Source organism: Protopterus annectens, chromosome 5.part0 (genome assembly GCF_019279795.1).
Source record: "Protopterus annectens isolate FY-2018-M chromosome 5.part0, PAN1.0, whole genome shotgun sequence".
In the NCBI taxonomy this organism is placed as follows: domain Eukaryota; kingdom Metazoa; phylum Chordata; order Ceratodontiformes; family Protopteridae; genus Protopterus; species Protopterus annectens.
In genome coordinates this window covers 514,264,005-514,287,963 of record NC_056735.1, presented here as the reverse complement: position 1 = coordinate 514,287,963, position 23,959 = coordinate 514,264,005, and the positions used below count along the sequence as shown (strand labels likewise).

General features: G+C 39.2%; 1 protein-coding gene across 3 annotated transcripts in view; it reads left to right on the top strand.

Annotated features, from left to right (window-relative positions):
• ROBO1 (roundabout guidance receptor 1) overlaps positions 1-23,959 on the top strand; it is a 1,916,411-nt gene that overhangs the window by 1,560,891 nt on the left and 331,561 nt on the right. For all 3 annotated transcript variants that reach the window (XM_044072442.1, XM_044072441.1, XM_044072443.1), the window contains exon 6: positions 11,007-11,134. In XM_044072442.1, coding sequence (XP_043928377.1) covers positions 11,007-11,134 — 128 coding nt within the window. The remainder of the gene's footprint in view (positions 1-11,006; positions 11,135-23,959) is intronic.

Here is a 23,959-nt window from a genome sequence, read left to right as displayed (position 1 = left end):
TGGATCTAAGATTGCTGTTTAGGCCAGGCACAAGTCTCCTCTCAGCAGTCTGTACACTACTGAGTACAGTAACAGTGACTTCAGACTGTCAGTGTATGATAAGTGCTGGAGCCCCTGAATTTTCTTGGTTAGAAATCTCTGATGTCTGTCAAGTTGTTGCAGGTGCCTGGTAAGGCACATACCAAAGGGAGCATTGTACTAAATTAGTGGCCCGATGAGGTCAAGTGCAGGGGTGTTATGACATCTTTTGCTGTCGAGGCAATGCCTTTGTTAATGAGGTGTGCGATGTAGAATGCTTTCCTTACCACAGTAGACTAATGGTGGTCAAAGTTTAGGCTATAGTCAACTTGCGTTCCCAAGTCTTTCATTACTGACTTGTTACTTCGGGTATTATTATTTATATGATAGTCTGCAGGAATATCATTTTTACTTAAGGGGATGGTGATGCATTTTTAGCATTGAATTTGGGTCCATGGGTTTGGTGCCAATCATTGGTTTGGTAGGTCCCTCTTGAAGTATACTGACATCGTTTGGGGATTCAGTGATTGCACCTAATTTGCAGTCCTCAGCAAACTTAGTCAGCCACAGCTCTTCTACTTTTGCCTGAACTTCTGAGAAGTATATCCCAGACAATAGGGGACCCAGCACTGACCCTTGTGGAACCCCACTTTTGACAGGTTTGCTGGTTGAGGTAAAGTCCTCAACTTAGACTGAGTATGATCTATCAGTGAGCCAATTAGCAACCCACCTGATGACATAAGGATTGATATTCAACTGGGAGAGTTTATCAATGATGCCCAAATGTGGGATTGTGTCGAAGGTCTTTGCTAAGTCAAGATAGGCTGTATACACAGATTTGCCTTCATCTATGGCTCTGGTGGTGATTTGGAAGACGTCCATCAGGTTTAACAGGCATGACCTGCCTTTGACAAAACCAAAATGTGTCTGATCAACGATTTGGAGATCACCTATATCCTTATTTATAAGGTCCACGTTGATTTGTTCCATGGCCTTACAGATAAGGCTGTAGTTCCCATGGTCTTTTGCTGTACCCACTTTATGAAGGGGGGATGGCGGTTGCTGTTTTCCATTCAGCAGGTACAAAACCAGTACTCAGGCTGTGGTTGAAGAAAGTACCTAATGTAGTTGCTAACTCGTGATGTTCTTCATGTTTCACTGTTGTAGTCATTACATTTGGGTAATCCTGCTGGCAGGTTGCCCTCAGTCAGCCTGAATTCCAAAGTCTTGGGTCCTGCGTCGGTTGCTGTGGCCCCTCCCTGAGGTCAGGGGTACAAAAGATGCAGCCAATGCCATTTTCTTCAGTCTTTCTTGCCACGTAGTGCCCGAAGCAGAAGCAGTTCGCAAGTGCCGTTCGGCCAACTCCTGAGATTTTCGTGTTCGAGTTTCAGATCCGAAGTCTTAATTAAAAGCTAAGTACCAAGTTGTCGGTTTTGTGCTAGATTTAACCAATGCACTATTAAGCGTCGGTACGATTTTGCACTAAGCTATTTTGGCCGCAGATTTAATTATACAATGTCATCGGATAGCCATCTTACTAGCGGAGTTCACAAAAACTGCAAAGAAAAAGAAAAAGGCAACCGAGGTCCACAACCGATGATGAAGCTTCTCCTAAGCCAGTTGCTGGTTCGCCGGTTCTCAGTGAGGTGCTTTTGCAGCCCCTGATGCCCGCTACTTTAGAGTCGCAGTCCACTACCGACACCCACATGGAGTTGGTCAGGCCGCTGGAAACTCAAGTTATTGGAGCCTCTGAGACTATTCCCTTAGATGGGTCTGGAGCCGCTGAGCAAGCATCGGCTTCTGAGGGTGTTTTCAGACCTAAACAATTATACATTAAACTGACTTCAGCTTCAAAGGCAAAGATTAAAGCACCTTTAAAGACAAAGAAACAAGTTCACCAGCCACATGGACAGGCCTCCATGCCCAAAAAACAGATGCTCAAAATGGCCGAAGACTTAATTACCTTGATCAGGGGTTCTCATCCCCCTCCTGATAAGAGGCCTAGGCAAGAGACAGACTATGAATCTTCAGATCAGGTTTCCATTTCCTCTGATTCCTCTTCTGATCAGGAATATTCTCTTCCCCCCTATGAGGATTCTGATGCTGAAGAATCTATTCCTTCAGCTTCTCCTCCTGAGGACTATTCCTTTGGGGAAACCTTACATACCATGAGGGAGGCCTTTAGCTATTCCACCTGTGTTAGACATTATAGATGATGTGTTTTCAGAGTCTAGTCTGACTCCTGACTCCTTACCTCCAGCTCCTGTTAAGCCTGACAGATACTAAAGGGTTCCTGACTCTCATAAATTCCTTTTCAAAAACCCTGCTGCAGACCCAGAAACTATTTCTCAGGGTCCCAAAGGGGTTAAGGCTTCCACTGCAAAAAACCCTACCCCCTCTGACAGAGATTCTAGGGCACTGGATAGATGGGGAAAAAAGATTTACACATCTGCTACCTTGGCTGTAAGGGCCTTAAACCGCCAGTTTCATATGCTCAAATATCAGCAATATGTCATGACACTGCTTAAACAGAAAATGTTAGTAAATTCTGAATGTGCAGAAAACAAAGAAATGCAGGATTTATTGCATGCAGCTGGACAAGTTGGAAAGCATACTTTGCAATGTGGTTTTGATTCTCTGGAGGCCTCCTGCAGGGCCGCTGTTACGGATTCTGTAATTAGGAGGCATGCTTGGTTAAAGGAACAAAATCTGCCTGATCATGTCAAAGCTAAATTATTAGATGCACCATTACAGCATGATACCTTGTTTGGTGTTAAAGCAGAAGAAGTGTTAAATAAAATGGAGGACAAAGCTAAATCTATGCAAAAGGTCAATGATTTTTTACAAGTACAGCCACCTAGGTTTAGCAGACACTGGCCTACAAAGAATTGGTCCTTTCCAGTGTCAGACAGACCTCAAAGGGGCAGATCCAGATGCCCTAGAGGCAGATCCCAGCCGCAAGGTTCGTACATGTCTAAGCAATGGGGTGCTTCTACCTTCAAAAGTGGAGAAGACAAATCACAACCATACAGGAAACAGTCCCAATGACTTCCCCCTGCCTGAACCAAGCACTTATCTACTGGCAGCACCCTTAGGGGGAACAATAGCACTTTTTTCTCAAAAATGGCACATTATAACCCAGGACAAATGGGTTCTAGACATAGTGTCACAAGGCTACAAGTTTCACTTCCATACCCTGCCAAGGGCAAATGGTTGGCCAGACCTGCCAGAAAATCAATGGGCAGAGGCTCAAAAACAAGTCTCATCCCTCATGGACATGGGGGCTATTCAACAAGTGCCACAGCAAGAGCAGGGACAAGGATTTTACTCAAGACTGTTCCTGGTACCCAGAAAGGACAAAGCATGGAGACCAATACTGGACCTATCTATTCTAAACACTTTCCTGGATATACCAAAATTCAAGATGTTGACCTTGCAGCAGCTTCTGCCCATGCTAGGCAGAAAGGCTTGGCTCATCACTTTAGACCTAAAAGAGGCATACCTGCATGTCCCAGTCAGACAATCATGTAGAAGATACCTCAGATTCAAGGCTGGTTCAAAGCATTACCAATTCTCTGCACTGCCCTTTGGCTTATCTACTGTGCCTAGGGTCTTCACAAAGTGCCTGGCACAAGTAATTGCTTTCTGCAGACAAAGAGGAATACAAATATATCCTTACTTGGACGACTGCCTCATTCAACTAGAGAACAAGGACATTCTACTACAGCATCTGGCGTTTGTGAAAAGACTTTTAACATGCCTAGGATACACAGTCAACGAAAAGAAATCAAAACTGGTACCCTCCCAAGAGATAATATTCCTGGGTGCAAGCTTAAATACAACTGCCCAGATGGCTTATCTCACGCCAGACAAACAAAGGCAACTGACTATTTCAAGGAAATGGCAACAAAGGCCCAGTTATCTGCAAGAAAAATGCTGCAGGCTTTGGGCTTCATGGCATCCTGCATCCTACTAATTCCATATGCAAGACTGCATATGAGGAAACTTCAATGGTACCTAAAAAGTGTCTGGACACAACATTGCCACAGCCTGGAAACAATGATTACTCTCATTCCCTGCCTGCAACAGGAGTTTCGATGGTGGGCAAAGGCTTGTCACCAAAACAAGGGACAGCCATTCTCACTACCCCCAGCCAGGCAGAGCCTAACAACAGATGCATCAACTTATGCTTGGGGGGCCCACATGGCAGGAAAAGGCATTCAGGGCACCTGGTCCACAAACCAAATGCATCTACATATCAATCAAAAAGAGATGCTAGCTGTTCAAAATGCCCTGACAGCCTTCAAGGACCTAATTCATCCGGGACAACTACTGATAAAGACAGACAATACCACGGTCATGTGGTACATAAACAAGCAGGGGGGCACGTATTCTTACCCCCTTTGCAGACTAGCCATGGCTTTATGGGACACAGCATTGACTTACCAAGTTCATCTGCAGGCACAATTCCTGCCAGGAAAGGACAATACTCTGGCAGACGAACTAAGCAGAAACCTCATGGATCCCCACAAGTGGCACCTGGATCCACAAGTCTTCAGCATGATAACAAAGAAATGGGGCGCCTGGACATAGATCTATTTGCCTCCCCTCACAACTATCAACTAAAAAGATTCTGCACAAGGACTTATCACAGACAAGCATGGAAAGTGGATGCCTTATCTTCCAACTGGAAAAACCTCTCAGTATATGCCTTCTCTCCACTGCCTCTCCTCCCCAAGGTACTCCTAAAGGTGAGACAGGAGAAACCAAAAATGATTCTGATTGCCCCAGACTGGCCCCGCCAGTACTGTTATCCGATCTTAAGGAACTTGTCTCAATGCCCAGCCTGGACCTTACCTCAAATACCTTATCTACTGTCCCAACAAAACAATCAGATTCTGCACAGCCAACTCAGGACTCTAAACCTGGCAGCATGGAGGATAAGGTAGCCATACAAAGCACACCTCTCAGTAAAGCTGTGATGGATCATTTGGAAGCCAGAAGGCCTAGTACTAGAAAATCCTATGCTGGAAAATGGAAGAGATTTTGTGCTTGGAACCAAGCTCAAGGACACAGCTGTACCAAATATTCCTTAGATTTTGCAATACTTAACTGAGATGCCAGACAAAGGCCTATCTTTTTCTCAATTAAAATTCATGTCGCTGCCATTTCGGCTCATTACAATGCAGAGCCACCACTCTTTTCACATCCTTTATTAAGACAGTACCTCAGAGGAGCCAAAAATGTAAGGCCTCCAAGGATATCACCAATGCCTGCATGGGACCTCAGTTATGTCTTGGAAAAACTCACCCTACCTCCTTTTGAGCCAGCTGCTACTGCGGATATAAAGTTTTTATCTTGGAAAACAGCTCTGCTCCTAGCAATAACTTCTGCAAGATGAATGTCAGAGCTGCAGGCTCTCATGGCTATGGAACCTTTTATCATTTTTTATCCAGACAGGGTCTCTCTGAGGACGAACTCTACATTTATGCCTAAGGTGGTGTCCAGTGTAGCACTTTAACCAAACTATTCATTTGCCTACTTTTTATCCAAATCCACAGAACAAGGGGAGAAAATTCTACATTCTTTGGATGTACACAGACAACTTAGATTCTATTTGGACAAAACTAAAGTTTTCAGAAAGACAGAACAATTACTAGTGGCATATGCTGCAGGATCACAAGGAAAGGCTGTCTCCAAGCAAACTATTTCAAAGTGGATAGGTCACTGCATTCGTTTCTGCTACTCTCAGCATGGCAAGCCAGTGCCTAAGGGCATTAGGCCACACTCAACCAGAGCTGCAGCCACTTCTGCAGCCTTTCTCAGGGGAGTACCAACCAAAGACATTTTAGAGGCTGCTACTTGGAGTTCAGTGCACACCTTTACAAAGCATTACAATCTGCCACTTTACTCTAAATCCAGAGCAGGCTTTGCCACTGCAGTTCTGCAGGGCCTCATAGCCGCTCCTAATGTTGTTTAGCTCCAGCCCCCCAACCATAGCTTTGGGACTCTACCCAAATGTAATGACTGCAACAGTGAAACACGAAGAACATAGTACAGTTGTGTACACTTACCATAAGTGTAGATGTTTGAGTGTATTCACTGTTGCAGTCCAGGTTACCCACCCGCCTTCCCCCTTATTTCTGCTGGAACTTATCTTTACTTCTCTGATCTATACAACCTATGTGGTGTATTTGCTTGTAGATGAAGGTAAAGTTTATTTTGGTGCATGTATGTTTTATATATATGTCTAGCATACCCTTTTGGGGGCACCTGACATCTAGGGCAAGAAAAACTGAAGAAAATGGCGTCGGCTGCATCTTTTATATCCCTGACGACCTGACATCAGGGAAGAGGTGACAGCAACCGACGCAGGACCCAAGACTTTGGAATTCAGGCCAACTGAGGGCAACCTGCCAGCAGGATTACCCAAATGTAATGACTGCAACAGTGAATACACTCGAACATCTACATTTATGGTAAGTGTACACAACTGTATTTTTTAGACCATTTAAAATGCAACCGGGGATGCCATCTGGTCCCATAGAGGCTGTGTTTCTGCCTTAGAGAGAGCATCAATCACTTGCTCTTTGGAGATGCAAGGTGGGGGAGATGTAGAGGGAATGATTTGTGGAATGTTTGAAGGGGATGGGGAGGTGAAATTTTCACCAAACCTGTCGGCTTATAGCTTAGCTATTTCACAGGATCAGTGTGTGTGATACCATCCACAGCTAATTCAGCACACGTCTGGGTCCTGCCTTTTAGGTTATGGATATAGCTGAAGAATGGCTTATGGTTATCCTTAGCTGTGTTTGCTAAATTTTTTCGAAGTTGCCCTTAGAAGATTTTACAAGTTGTCTTATTTGCTTGTTCAAGCAGAGAAGTATGTTCTTCCACTTCTGGGACCTTTCTTTTTCATTCTTAGATAGCAACTTCTTCCTCTTGTTGTATAACTTATTAATGCTAGATGTTCACCAAGGAGGCTTGTTTTTTCTTGAGGACCTTGTTTTGATCGTATCAGGTACAGTTGTGTCAATACATTTGTGTAAGTGTTTGTACAGGGAACAGCCTGATTTCACTTGAGGGGTTCAGATGTTATAGCTATTTCAAATGTGACTGATTTGAGATCAGATTTAACCAGTGAGGGTCCTATACTTGTGGTGGTGCATGTTGGTGAGGACCAGGTCGAGAATATTTGAGACCCTTGCGGGGTTGCATACTATTTGTTCCAGGGTCTTAGTGTTAACAAAGTCCAGGAAACTTTGTGGAAGCATGTTAGAATTCATATAAGTTTCCCAGTCAATGGAGGGATAGTTAAAATTGCCCATGACTTGAGTATTTGGTTGTAATTTGATTGACTCCAGTAGGTCCAAATAAGCGTCGTAGTATCTTGGTTCACTGAAGGGGGCCTTTAGCTAATGATGACTTGAAGGGGGGGGGGTCTTACCCACAGTTAGTTGAACTTGGAGTAACTCCATGGAGTTTTCCTGTCTAGCTAGTCTAGAGGTGTATATATCTTTGATGAAGATAGATACTCGTCCTCCTCTGGTTCTCACATGTTCATTTTGTGGTCTGAAAGTGTGGAAAGCATTGTAGCCTTGCAAGACTGGGGTACTCTCTGCGGCCCTGAACCAAGTTTCTGTGACTGAACAAACATCAACAGCCTCCAGGGAGAGGAGTGCTTCCAGAGAGTGCAGTTTCCGTTTTAAACTCCTAGCGTTTAGCAGCATGACCTTTCATTTATTTGTGACTGATATTTTCATGTCAGACATTTTGTTCTTGAAACCTTGCCTAAAAAGGCACCATGGGGAGGCAAGTGCCTTAGCCAGTAACCAAAAGCCTAGAGGTGACAGGTGACTACTTTCTCTGGCAAAGCAGCATGGTCTTATCAACTATGTTATCCCAGGATAACAAGAACTGGATCCCCTTAGAATGACCTTGAAACACTAAGATAGAGCAAGGAGTTCTCAAAAACAACGAAAAATCACAGAAACGCCAGTAATTTATTGAAGCTTTCGGGCTCTCAATCCTTCATCAGCATACACAATACCAAATACTTTACATTTAAATAGAGGTAACAGTTAAGAACTCATGACAAAACCAGCCAATAAAATTCACTCAATTAAATTCAAAAAACAATTACTTATTGAGAGAAATCATAAAAAAACATTAAAAATGTGAAGAATAATATCATAACAGTTTATAACAAGTTAAAACATTTCATATCCTTAATAGCCTATTTATTAATTTAATCTATATATAACTATTATGTGTTATAAATTAACCATCTGTTGTCTTAATAAAATAGGTTTTATACTAATGGCGTTATTTAAACCAGGAGCGGTATCTGCATGCAACCTTATTATCCACTCTAGTTCCTTTATTTCTAAAATATTATTGATATCACCACCCCTCATACCCACTTGTACATTCTCAATACATCTAAACTTAAAGCTGTGCTTGCTATGTTGTGATATGTGCTTAAATAAGGCATTAGTCTGTACCTGTCTGTTAATTTGTTGTTTTTGAGATCCCCTTAGAATGACACCAGAAACTAAGCCAATTGTTGAAGTCAATCATTTTTGTTTATATTGTGCTATCATTCTAGGTGAGGGTAGAGTGCTGCTCAAAGCTAGGGATGTACCTGCCTGGGGGACATTCATAGAGCTCAACCATTTCTCTCTTCATCTAGTCCAGTGAGGTACATCTCAAGTCATTCACCCCAACATGAACTATGACTGAGTCATAATGGTACTGCTTGTTGAGAGACCTGAGTACATGTGTGATCTGATGGGTCCTGGCACCTAATAGACAGCTGACAGTAACCTTCTCCTTGTCCAGCCTAGTGAGTGGGCCATCTGTATTTCTCACAATAGCGTCACATATGACTAAAACATTTGGTTTAGATGTGCTTTGCCTTTGGAGCTTATTTGGTGAGGCACTGGTGCTTGTGTTTTTGTGTGTATTGAGTGCTGTAGGCGCTGTATTAGGTGTAGCCTGTTTGAGTTTGGAAGGGCTCTGGTGTTTAGGTTTCTGGTGATTACCTCTGTGTATGATGGTTTGTGTATTGAGTGGATGTTTGAGTAGGAGGTGTAGTATATGAGCTAACAAACCTGTTCAGTGTTACTGTTCTGTGGGCAAAAGAGCAAGGATTCCAGATTCTTAGTGAAGATGCATCTCTCACAAATTGTACTTGCGTGAATTAGGAGTAGAGGGTTGTCAGTGTACATGAGGCAGTTGCTACACTGCCTCAGGATACCCATGTCAATCAGGCTGGTAGGAGAAATGGAGGGAAACCAGCCATCCGTAATGCTAGGTTAAATCCTGTTTTCACAGTGGGGAGAGAAAATGGAGGGGTGTGCTTATAACTGGGTGCTCTAAACAGGGGCTGTACTAATGAGTGCTCTATAAAGGGTCTATATTAGCGGGGGTTCTCTAAATGGTATTAGACTGTTGTAGCTTTGATAGTTTTGGGACTGTTTAATGGGCAAAATCACAGCTGGGATATACTCTCTGAGCAGCTAACTGCAATTTAAGGAATTCTCGGCTGGATCACGGGCAGCTTACTAATGGAAAATTTAACTACTGAAGTTTTTGTGTCTATAACCGCCAATGTTTACCCCTACTGTGTGATAGTGTGCAGTGGTGCATGGAGGCGCTCTACACATAAAAAGATGCATACTGCAGAGCAGTGGCTGGTCGTCTAACTCTGTGGAGCTTTGTTGAAACAAGCGCAAACCTGAACAAATGCAGGGCTTATGTAGCAACAGTGAGCAAATTGAATTAAACAATTTAACCAAAAAAAAGACCAAAACTGAGCTCTATGTCAGCAACCATCAATCAGATGAGTACTAACTGCACTCAAAGGGTGCAGGGGGGGGCATCTCAAGCACAAGATAGCCTAATTTAGTGCTGAATTTAACAAACAGAACCAGATTCAGTGGGTCTGAATGTAGTCTGTGTTATAGCAGTCAAAAAGTACAACAAATCAGCAAGAGCAGTTTAAAAAAAACAGCAATATAGCAAAAATACAGTTTAAAAATGCAAAATACAGTATAAAATTGTACTTTTGGTTAGCAGAATGCAAGAGATTCCTTGGATTGCGTAGATGAATACAGCAGAGCAGAGTAGGCCATGGTGGTGCAGCGGTTAGCGTTGTCGCCTCACCGCAGGAGGTTCTCTCATTCGATTCTCGGCTGGAGCGCTTTCTGTGTGGAGTCTGCATGTCCTCCCCATGGTTGAGTGACGTTAAAGACATGCAGGTAAGTGCGTGTGTGAATGGGCGTGCCTTCTTTGAAGGTTGGGTGTTGGGCTGGCAACTCAGCACCGTAAAAATCCACAACCAATCATTAGCTGATGGGAGTTCTGCTGTGGCGACCCCTAACCGGGAAAAGCCAAAGGACTTTTAATACCGCAGAGCAGTGGCTGGTTGCTTAAATCTGTGCAGCTATGTTAAAACAGTGAGCAAACCGAATTGAACAATTTAACCAATAAAAAAGCTCAAAACCGAGCCTTGTGCCAACAACCTTCAGTCAGATTATTCCTAATTGCACTCTTCTCCCACAAGGGTGTAGGGGGGGCTGTCCAACAAATGATAGCCTGGTTTATTGCTCAATTTAACAAACAGAACCAGTTTCAGCAGTCAAAAGTGCAACAAATCAGAAGGAACAGTTTTGAAAAATCAGTAATATAGCATAAATGCAGTTTAAAAGTGCAAAATACAGTGTAAAATTGTATTTGTGGTTAGCAGAATGTAACAGATTCCTTGGATTCCACAGGCATGTACATTTGGTGCAAAGAATGTTTATTATGATCTGAAATAACAGTATGTTCTTTTAGCTCTGGGTTTCAAGTGGAGGGAAGCTGAGACTGTGCATCTAATTCTACAGACCCTTGCTGGAATGGACAGATACCATCACTGAGATAACTTACTGCATATTGCTTGCCTTCCTTTTTGTAACATCAGTTATATGTTGTGTATGTTTCAGGTATGAGATCCGAGATGACCACACCTTGAAGATCCGGAGAGTGACAGCATCTGATATGGGTTCTTACACCTGTGTAGCAGAAAACATGGTTGGAAAAGCAGAAGCTTCCGCAACTCTAACAGTTCAAGGTATGACTGTTTTTCCCTAAGTACTTTTTTCATTCCATTTGTTTTGCTTCTTAAAAATATGCTTCCCTTTGAATGGATGAATGAATTCCATTGGTTTAAGTTCTTAAACTGGATTACATGTTTTCCACACTATAAGACTACATATATCTGTAAATACAAAGCCTTTTTGGAAATATTGAGGATGCTAAGAAGTGATAAAAACATAAGTTATGCAACTACCAGACCAATGGGAAATGACCGAAATGTGGGGTTTGTGACCGGCATTTTTATACTGTGACACAAGCAAACTGAAATAAAACTACAACTTCACCTATAACAAACTATCTCATTATTGCCTGCAGTAATATAAAAATGAATTAAAGCTTCAACAATGGTAGATCAAAATGAAAATTGTATTAAATTCTCAAGTGTACATAATGCTCGTATTTCTTACACACTGATTTGGGTAGCTTAAAAGGAGTTCATAAGAAATAACATGCTTTATTTTCTTGTGTGCTTTCATTGTTTGGTTTCCTTGTTCTCGGCTTCATACTACCTTTTTGTTTTTGATCTCTCCATTAACATTTATTTTTCTTTTCTGTATGAGTTAATTAGAATTCATTGTAGGAGTATGCCACAGTTAAAACATGGTTTTACAGGAATTTGTTTCCTTTGTTAAATGGATTAAAGCATCACGGCTCTGTTTCTCATTTAGTTTCTTTAAAAATTAGTAGCACTGTTGCTTCCTGCCAGAACTTGCTTTTAAGAAGACATTTTGAATATGTAACCCAGACTGACAATACAGAAAATCTTTGTTTCAGTGGTTGAAACAAGAAATAGCATAATTTAAAATTACTAAATGATCAGCAAAGCATGGATGTAGGCTGGGGTTGTTTAAATAACTCTGTTGCTGTGTCAGAATTCAGAACAATGTGCAACATCAAATTTGACACATTACCCTAACTTTGTTTTACATATACATATATAATGTTTTGTTTTGTCAAGAGCAAATAGCATCTGTGTTCTTAACAAGTCATAAAATCTAAAAATCTGTGTTGAACCCACTGCAAGCAATCTGTGTTCATAGGCTGACTGCAAACAATTCTACAGTACTTGTTAGATCTTAATATTTTATTTTATCATTGTGAGTGAAATGGCCGATTAGGTGATTGTCTGAAATGTAAAAAAAAAAAAAAAAAAAACTGTGTATGGTAAATAGGTACCTTCTTCCTGCAGAAGTATAACAAATTGCATACTATTTACTTTATGAGTGACTCTGGTTGGCATAAACAATATCACTGCTTATTTAGGACAACTGAATGACAGAGTTTTACTACAAGCTTTTTAAGGCTGTAAGTTTTGGACAATTTAAATGTTTCCTTTTACTTCAGGACATTTTAAGTAGTTTTTAGCATCATGAATACTGCTTAAGGTAGCTATCCGGTCATAGATAATGGTGAATGATCTTTCTATTTCTTAAGATTTTTTTCCTATTGTGTTGTGTCAGATATGCATAATACCTGGTACTGTAAGATATGGCATAAGCAATGTGTTAAAAACAAAGTTGCAGGTCATGATAAAAGTTTCCCACTCTTACAGTTCCATATGTTGTGCATATCTGACAGCTTACCCCCACATACTCCATTTGTTGAGGAGAGGCTGCGTGTTTTTTTTTTAAAACATATGTTCCTGTATTTATTTCTACTATGTTGTTTTGGACTACTTTTGTTTGATCTGCTAGAGTGTAGTGCTTGGATACAACACTTTTTTTAAAAAAAAAGGCAGTATTACAAAATGTTTAGAGGTAAGTGCATTTGTGTGCTATTTCTTAATTTGTGATATCGGAATTGTAATCCATACCTGAATGTCACACTTTCCCAGCTTTATGTGGTTTGTTGAAAATACATTTTTGTTTCGCTTTTTATTTTAACTGGCTGGCACGTGTCATTTTTTTCCTCCATTATTGTTTATGCCTTTTTGTGATTGTCAAGATTTTTAATAGTTCTGTGAAAGGGGCTTGCTGTTTTTTTAGGTGTTTATTAATTTGGGGGATTTACAACAGCAAGGTTAGATGAAGGTTTCATTGTAGTTTTTTTTACTATATAAATTAGGTTTTTTTTAAGTCTATTTGTTTGTTTTTTTTGGCTGGTGCATTTGGACTTAAGAAATAGGTTGGCTGTATTTATCACTGAATGGGGGTTTTAGAGAAATATATATTAAACTTTAGTCCACATGTTGGGGTGCTTGGGTATTGGTTATATTTTTGTAGTTGGTTGATCAGAGTAGAGCTCAGCATACTTGTAGGATGGCTGCTGGAAGATAAAGTTGTGTTTTTTTTTTTATTTTGGGGAGATGTGTGTATCACAAGCATTTTTTTTGTGAAATGTTTAATATTTATATATTTAAATGCTTTGCATATTTTTTCAATGCAAGTTTGTGATTTACAATATAGTTTGGATTCAAGGACACGGGAATGAGGAGATGAAAAGAAGGGAATCTTAGCATCAACTAAAAATAATGGAGGGGAGGGGCAAAGGCGCAAACTCAGGGCACTTTTTAAATATTCCTGTTGTAAACTTAGAAATCAGTTTTGGGTTGGCATGTATTTTCTGAATGACATGGTCTAAAACTTCAACGTATGTCATTATTTAGTGACTTCAATCCTCAGTGATGTGCCAGAAAGATACATATTTTATGAGGAGAGACCAAAATTATGAGACAAAAATCTAGTCATTTTGCAAAAACCAGAATAGTTATAAGAGGTATGCACCCCTGCTGTTAGGGCCAGCAGACACACTGCCATATTCGGGCCTCATTCTGCAAAAAACAAAATAGTTATAAGATGTATGCACCCCTGTCGTTAGGGCCAGCAGTCACATTGCCATAGTCGAGCTTAATTCTGCAAAAACCAGAACAGTTATAAAAGGTATGCACCTCTGTCGCTGGGGCCAGCAGACATACTGCCATAGTCGGGTCTGCAGTGCAGTCACAGTAATGCCTATATCTTTCCACATGCATGTGAGTAACTAGACCAAAACTACAGAGATAACGAATCAAATGAAGTTGTATCAGATGCACATCAGTAAATTAAACGGAGTAAAAATCACACAGTGCGCCGTTAATTTGCACTTCATTGAAAAGAGCTGTTGTTTATGCCCTCATGTCATTCCCTGTTTAACACTTAAATAATATATGTAATGTATTATCTTTGTAATTTTATTAATGTGATAAATAAAGGAGAGCATTTTTATTGCTTAAAAGTGACATGGCTAGAAATGTCATTTTATGCTTAATGTCATTGCTTTGTTATGATGAAACTGCTTAGTTTCTTCTCTAATGACAAGAATATTAGCTACTTTTGGTGTGTGATTTAGAGCTATAGCTGCTAGAAGAATTATATCTCTGAGCAAAAATGTAGCATTTATAGTACCTTCATAAATTTAATTATGTGCAAACTTGTAACCCTAACAAGAAAGCAGGATTATCGTATTCCATGTTCACTGTATGAAGTTAATAAGATTACTGTATGTGATATATGCATATATGTGCCTGCACATGTGGACACTGACACAAAATGTCCGTCCCCTAGAGGATTGCAGCTGAGCTATTTAAACTTGGATTTATGAAGCTTGTTTTGGTATATTGCTGTGGCCAAGGTCAGTTTACGCTTTTATTTCTATATTATATACAGACGGAAATAACTTGTGTTACACATCATTCATCTTTTTGAGAAGCTGCTTTAATTAACTTTTTCATGACACAGAACATTAACATGGAATTGGTTTGTGCATTCTCTTGGTGTGCAATATCTGGATGAGTCTTTTATTTATTTAGAATGTTTGTTTTACTGCATGTTTTCTAATCTGCCTTTTGAAGCATTAAGTCATAAGTTCTATCCCTGATTTCCGTATTCCGTTTTTCATTTGATCCCATTTTTTTCAAAGTATAATTCCTGTATAATAGTAGCTGGGGTTCACATATGTTTTTGAGAAATGGCTCATACAGATAAAATTTAAATGACACTTGATATATTTTCCATATTAAACAATTTAAAAACAGAAGTTTTTTTCTTCAGGAAAAAAAATTAATTCTCCAGTGGTTGTACAGTACATCCGCTATTACCGGGTGAGATGTGGCGCATTTTGGGTGTAGGAATGGCATTATTTGAAATACTGAATCCTTTGAGTGCTGAAAAAAAATTATTTCAGAATACTCGGATGTAGGCCCTTTTCATTCATCTGCAGAGACAGATAGAGACATGTAAAGAACATTGAGGGAAAAGGCTACTGTGCTGCAAATGTGAATATTTTCATCATTTGTCTTACTGTACGGTGTATATACATTTGCCTTTTATATCAACAAACAGCACCATGATTGCTAAAACCAGAAGTTTACATATAGGTGCAAAATGTAAGGACTGACTATAATGTAAACTGTAGTAAAGATACGAGTTCATGGATTCACATACATTTGTCGCAATTAAAAAAAAACTGTATGTGCTTCAAAATGTTCATACATTTGCTTGCCATATTTCAGTGAAACCAATGGATTAGGAAGGTAAAGTCATAAATACAACTGAGTATTAAAATCCCAACAACAGGAAATTAAATGTTGTAGTGCAGTTTTGAACATGAAGTGGATAATTGCCCCAATGAAACATGAACATCTAATATGGAGTGATTTCCTTGCTAGATATCATCTTGTCTATGAAAAAAAAAAAAAGCATGTTCTGCCCCCCACCCCCCGGACTCTGCGGTGCTCTGTTGACAGATCAGTGTGATTAGCATTTTCTCAGGGCTTGAGATATTTTTGCCCTCTTTTACTCCACCTAAAGGAAATGAGACATAACAAGACGACTGTGACAAATGTTCATCTCAAGGATACAAGAAGTCTCTGATAGCCCTGATAAAGATCTCTAGCTGCATGCAAAAGCAAATCATTCTAAAAGGAAATCAGCTTTAAGAAGGTAACTCGGAGTGTTCCTACAAGCTGCATGTACCTGGTGTAGTATTCCAGCCGTTGGGTAATCATTTTTCAGAGACGTGCTATGTAATCCTGTGCTATCACATGCTGTAATCTATCACGTGCTGTAATCTATCAGTGCTGTGGCCGTATTGCCACAGTTCACAGGAGTATTACTCCTTATACTCGCTAGTTCTGGGGTCACACATGCATGATTTCAAGGATTCTGTGTTAACTAGGTACATGTAATCAGTCAGCGTTCAGTAATGCACATATTTAGAAAAGAAAATAATTCAGGAGGAAAGTGTAATAAGGAGGTATTTTTGTATGTTAGTAACCTAATTTGGCATGACCTGGTGTTCTGGAAAAGCCTGATGAATAAGCAATTGTCTATTTTTCAGTTGAGAAAAGCGATTATAAAGAGTCTGTTTGGTATTATTCATTTGGAAACTAAAGGGACTATAAACAGAGCTATGCAGATTTGCAGTCTCCTAAAAACAAAAATGTCCAGTCACTGCTCTAGATCTTACTGGCATATTCTGAAATGGGTCAAAGTTGTATTATACTGAGAAATTTGTAACTGCAAACTGATTAAAGAATACTTTTTTTCATTTGTGGTCCTAGGATGTATTTTGTCATCTTGTTGCTTTAATTTATACCTGTCTACTGGGCTGATGATGAATACATGATAAAAATGAATTGTTTATAAATAAATGATAATGTGAATGAAATATAGTTCAGAATGCTAGAATTTCACTGCACCACTTGGCATGGGCCGCATGGTATATCTGTTAATCTGGTAAACAACTTGCTCATGGCAAATCAGCATGATACATAGCTATACAAGTCATAGGAGTAGGTGCCATACATACTGCCAGCTTTATTTGTGTGTGGTTCACTCACAACTTTCTCATATTTTCTACTTTCGTAATTCAGTCCCAGAACACTCAATTTTATTACTCTCAAATATCTATCAAGGCCGACTGCGTACCGCATTTACTGCATATTCCAGTCACATCACCTCCTCTTCCTCTCTGAATTTTTATAATGTTTAAAAATCTGCAACACTAAATGAGCTAGCTTTATTTTTTTATATAATCATCAGCTGGAATATTAACAAATGCTGCTCAAGGACTGCACCAGTTTGTACTGTAGACCGCCCAAATCCTGTTCCGTTTATAACTAGCATCTCAGCCCAGCTCCCACATTTTGTTTGGGACACAGCTTCTTGGCCCTAGAAACACTGCTAGGACATGTTAGTGAGATGGTGCTGGGTAGTGTGTCCAAGTTGTTGTTGCTCCCTTCCATTAAAAGAGCTGGGCCCTTTTCATAGACGTCACTTGGGAAGCCAGTTGGGTAGTTAAATTAAAGAGCTGGATGGTGGAGGAGGGGATCGGTGTTGTCATGCCTCAGAGTACTTTTAAGTGTACATGTGTTTAGAAATTAACTACATTGATATAATTTGCTCGTCCAACAGCATACCACACATCTCTGACATTCACTCATTTTTTCCTGTCTCTTTTTTATTGCAGTTAGTTCTGGTATGAACTACTCTTGTGTTAAAAAACATGAAGGATATGAACATGCAGTTATTAACAACCTTTCTTTTAAATATTGCTGAAAACTGATTCTATCAATGACATAGTATGTCACAAAACCAATATAATTAGCTTTTGATAAGCTGATATTATTAAAGCCTGTTTAGTTACAGTCAGAAAACAGAAGTGTAAAACATTGATTATTGTATATAAGGAGAGAACATCCTGTTGCTCCAGTAAAATGCTTAAATTTGAAGTTACCAAACCTAAGACTAAGGTATATCACTTACTGCTGATTTGCTTGTTTGAGGCAAACATTGTTACCTATCAAACCTAAATAAAGCAACTAAAATTTTACAAGAAGTCTCAGCTTTTATAGTGAAGTAAAACATTCACATTGGCTAAAGTTGTTGTTGGTCCAGCAGTACATCATGTTTCAGTTCTGGATATCTGGATGTGTGATAACACTGATTTTGCTAACATATTTGAATTGTACAGTATACAAGAGGTTGCTGTTTTTTCTTGATGAAGAAGAACAGTAGTTGACCATCAGTATGGACACAGTACATTGTAAGATCTATGTCTCAGTATTTGAAACATGAGTAAATACATACTTAATGTGCGCATTTTCTCATGATCTGTGCACTGATGCAGCATAACATTGCTCACTTGTGTGAAAGGTAACTTCAATGTCAAGGATTCTGTAGAGTTTCCCATACCTAGAGCAGCATTTTCCGAGAAGTGTGTGCCATCTGCCATAGTATGTATGTTTATGGACTAAAAGGATTAGCACCAGGTAGGGGAATGGTAATGGAATGAACTTAGCACTCTGGACCTACGTATGCTGTGAAGAATTATTAAGTAGAGAGAAAAGGTTAGCTGTAGGAGAAGGGTCTTCTCAAGCCATTTGGAAATCTCTAAGGTTTTTAGAGGCTTGTTTTATTATAAACCTGTGGATAAGAAAGATGAGACAGTAAATTAATTTGTTATCAGAAATCCTTTAATATTCGAGTACATTTACTGGAAAATTGATAAAACTGTATGATTATGAATTTCTTAGTCTAGTCAGAATTTTCTTCTACAAAATTGAGAATTTGTCCTTAGTTGCTTGTAATTGCTTCTTCTGTTGCTTGCACAATAGAAGATTAAGAAATACATAGTCACAGGGTATTTGACAGGTGGTTAATATATGTATCAAGATTGTGTGATTAATAAAGATTTTAAAGTACATGCCACAGGCTTAAATTACTGTACCAGATAGTAATTTATTATTTATTTTGTTATTCTTAATAACTAATGGTCCACAGAATTGCAAGTGTACCATTTTCTGAACTGATCTTGAGTGCAGACTTGTAGATTTTCTGAACTTTGCAGTTACAGGTGGAACAAATAAAACCGATAAATGTATCATCAACGCCTAGGCAGAGCAGGAGGTAAACAGGCCTGTTAATAAACGCAGGGTTTCCTCTGCTGCCCTGCACCATATGTCCTAAAGCATTACACGGCCACTCACTTCATGGTATTGAGTCATGCAGAAACAAGTGATAGAATGTGGCTGAACTAGGTACAGTGACAGATGCTTTGGCACAGGAAAGGTTCATTCTCCAGTATAAAATGAAGCCTTGGTGATTTAGTGAGATCTGTTTCATAAATTCAAATCAGACTTGCCAAGTTCTAAAAACAAGAGAGAGAGCGTAGTCCAGTTTTCAACAAAACCAAATGTTAAGTGATATAAGGGTGCTGAAGCACATTATACCAAATTCATATAGATTATATTCAATTCTAATAAAAATTAAACAGTATTTTCAAGGGAATATCTCTTATATCCATTAATTTTTGGGATTGTAGCCACATACCACTTATCTTTTTTTGTTGTTCTTCTTTCGGCATTTCCCAGTTAGGGGTCGCCACAGCAGAACTCCGGTCTGCTAATGATTGGCAGTAGATTTTTTACGGGTGCCGAGGTGCCAGCTCGACGCCCAACCTTCAGTGAAGGCATGCCCATTCTACGCATGTCTTTCGAATGCCACTCGACTGTGGGGAGGACATGCAGACTCCACACAGAAGGCGATGCAGCTGAGAATCGAATGGGAGAACCTCTTGCTGTGAGGCAACAATGCTACCGCTGCACCACCGTGGCTTCCACATACCACATATCTAATAAGTTCTAAGTCTGGTGTCTTAAAACCTCAGAGAAACAGGAGTGTGATAGACCGGGACTGTGGGTTTTAACTCCCACACTTCTGCCATCAGTATTTTAGGTGCAATGGACCCATCCATGTGTTACATGAATCTCATTATAAGTACCAGATAATTTACAAAAGGCAGTTACCTTTAAGAGTCTATGTAAAGATGCACTGTTTTCTTATAAAGTGTGCAATACTTTCTGCACCCAAATAGGATTTAGTCAAATCAAAGTCAAAGTAAACTTTATTGTCATTTAGATCTGCACATAGTGCAGCTAAGTGAAATTACGTTGCTTTGTTCCCAGTACAAGAAAAATGCATATATACAGTTACTATTTAGTAATACTAGGAGAGACACAGACATTACATGTAAAAAAATTGTGCCATTTAGGGTATTGCACAAGTAGATTTTGCACAAACTTGAATTTTCACATTAAAAGGTACATGTAAAGCAAAAATATTGCATAGAGTATTGCATGTTCACGTTTTAGGATGGATGAAGATTTGGAAATTGCATGGTGTAAGTAGATTGACTACTCTAAACTGACCACAGGTGTGAGTGCGTGTGTGTGCCTTCCGTGGAAGGTTCGGCGCCGAGCTGGCAACTCAACACCATAAAACTCCACTGCCATGAAAGAACAGGTGATCCGCTGTGGCGACCCCTAACCAGGAAAAGCCGAAAGAAGAAGACTAAAGTATGCTACTAGTAGTAGTGATCTTAGAATAATAATTGGACATGAGAGTATGTCATTTACTGGATTAGTCAAGAGAATATTCAGTCAATTGGTTGAAAGAGCAGAATGGCTTCTGGCATGCCTGTTAGAGTTCACTGTACAACTAAAATCAGAGTTTTATTCACTGGCATTTCACCCCCAAACTGAGTTCAGTGTCTTCCAGAGTATATGTAATAATTAAAACTTGACCAACATTATTTTATACATCCATATGCGTGCAGACACACACACACACACACACACACACACACACACACACACACACACACACACACACACACACACACACACACACACACACTTTTACAGAACAGAGGAGATAAAATATAATTGTCTAGCACCAACCCCTCATTTACATGCATTAAGGTACGATGCCATCAGTGAAATTACACTGGCAAACGAAGAAGACACCTTACTATTTACCCTTAAAGTAAGACAACCGTTAAGTATGCAGATGGTAGCAGTTGGCTTTGAACAGTAGCACTTTGAAGGGCAGATGCCCATAGTTAATTTTACCACTAGGAACCATATACCATTAAGCTGATAAGTAATACATCAGCCACAAACTTTCAAAGTTAAATAATAAAGCTCTTTACTAAAATGAATACATTTAAATATTTATAGGTAATGCATAATCTGCACAAGTAATGGAAAATAAAATGTTCAGACAAGCAGAAAATCCAACAGTATAATGTAAAGTATAAATTAGAAACTGTCTGCTTCTGGCAAAAAGGTACACTGCAATTATTATGTTTGGCTTTTAAATGTGAAGTAGAATTTTCAGTCCTTACATGCACTGTAATATAACTTAAGCTATGTCTCCAAAGGTATGTTCTAGCAGGCAGAATGCATTAATTCCTTAACTGATTGACCAAGTGACTTGAATTAACAGTGCCTGCTTCTGTTGTTATTAGTCCCAGGCAGGATTTCTTGTGGCTCTTGCTGTCATTCACATTTTTGAAGATGCTTTCTTGTTTATAATGTTACATATTCATGGGCGAGAAGGGTAAGATTCAGCAACTAGTGTCCAAACAAGGCATCGCCATCATTTTCATCATTATCATCATCGACATGTGATTTAGCCAGAATGTTTAAGCAGCAGACTTTGCAACAAAGCACACACACATTTGCACAATAAAGAATCAGGACTTGGTTTTGCTTTTAAATTGTGCTTTTTCATAGTGGCAATTGCAGTTGTATGGCATTGTAAACATTTTGAGAAAACATGAGGATCGCTTATCTGTGACGAATAAAGGCTTGTTACTCTGGAACACTACCTGGGTTTCATTATTTTTGGAATTATTGTGACTTAGCTCATTGACAAAGTTTTAAGACTACTAGTTTTTCTGTTTATTTTATTTTTGTCATTTTACACATTTTCTTTCGAGTATTACAGTTCACTGAAAATGCAAGTACAGTGCAGTTTCTTTTATCTTTTTAAGCAGTTATATTTTCTAATTTGATACAGCTTAGTTCAATGCTCATGCAGTTTTCTTTTACAAAAGAAACACAACAACTTTTCCCAGTTTGTTAGTTATCTGGTCATGAGGACCACCTGTATTTTACATGACACTGAGTGCCCCTTTTCTGAGGCAGTGCACCCTTGGAGTAAGAATTAAATAATAGTGGGTTATGAAATGCAAGGGTCAACTTAAATGTAATCCATTGTACATTGAATGTTATTTGTCACATGCCATTTATCATTTCATCATTGTAAGTCTTAAAATTTTCAGACATTTTGAGTTTTCAGTTAAGAACATTATGAAATGGACAAGTTTGCTTCAGGCTTTCTAAATAGATTCCATTTGCTGTGACAGCCGAGAGGGTGTAACATATGTGTTATTTTTGAAAGCATAAGGACTGCAGTTGTGATTTTCTGAACCGTGAAGGCAGTAGGTATGAATATGCTATGTATATTTTAAGTCTGCAGTTGCACTATCTGAGAGCATTCCCCTCAATCCAAGGTACAGCAGGCTCTGTTAGTAATGTAGGTAACAGGGTTGTGGGGAATATCCTTCAAAAACACTTGAAAAGCATTAACAGCAAATTTAAACATTTACTGTATTTGCTTGGTGTTCTCACATTAATTTTCAAATTTAAAGGATCCAATATTATTTGCCTCACATATCTGATGGGGAGACATTAAACAGTACATTTGCAATACAGAGGAAGCCCATTGTACCTACTTAGATGCATTGTGAGAGGATTTAGATGAGAGTTAGAATAGCGAAGGATGGGTTGCCACCTTCAGTCTGAGGCTGTCAGTGAGTCTAGCATGGCTGAAGGTGTGAGCAGATGATTGGCACAGACCAACAGCATATCTTGTTGTTTTTGTGTTTGTTATACAAGTGTGGACAGTGCTGTCATGCACATTTGTAAGACAGTAATGTCATGCACATCTACCATGTCGAGCCGCCAAGCAGATGGACATCAGGAGATGCAGGTAAACTCCCTCATGAACTGACTTGTTATAAGACACATTAAACTCATTTAGCATGGAATATAGTTTGTTTATGATGCATGTTTAGTCTTGGACCAGATAAATTAAGGTACAAGTTCTGAAACTCTTGATTTAATCACTGACATGAGAAAAAGAGTAGATAACATACAGGAACACAGCTTGAAAAATACAGGTGAATTCCTTTAACCAGTGTATTATAATTTTAGAGCTAAGACTACTAAGACCAGTCATATGTCACATCAGAATTACAGCAAATACAGGCAAGGAATAATGTAATGAATGAAAAAGCTCACTTTAGTGGTTAATAAATACAAAATACAAGGAAGAAATATTGCAGTAGTACAAAATACAAGGAAGAAATATTGCAGTAGCAAAAAGTGTCAGATTCCAGAGAACAAGTGAAATGAGACCAAGGCAAAGTCAGATCTTGAAGGGTCATGTCAGACATCTAACTATCATAAATGCAGTTGTATCTATTTATTGTTTATTTATTAGAATTTAAATGGGGATTGGACTTATTCAATAATCCTTTTCAGGCATGACTAGAGTCATTTGGTAATAATAATTGTACAGATTATAATAATGTATCAGATTTATCAGATATTGGTTCGAATAAGCAATAGATCAGTATTCATTTAGTACAAGGTAGATGTCAGCAGTGACATTGTGGGGTGTCTGCAACATTCTCTGAAGAGAGAAAGCACCCATTCTGATTACTGCATGTGGGTGCAGTTCAGATAGAAGTGGGTGTGGTTGCAAAGCAAAAACGCAACGACTGAGGCCAAACAATAGTCTGGAGAAGAGGACTTATCAATAAGAAATGTTATGGAAAGTTACTTTTTTTTTTTTTTAGAGTACAGATTAATACTCACTTACTGCCACATGAGGGACTCCTTGTGAAGTCAGCAAAACCCTACATCATTGGCAGTAGTAATTAATTTGTCAGCTCTTTTCATCAGTTACAA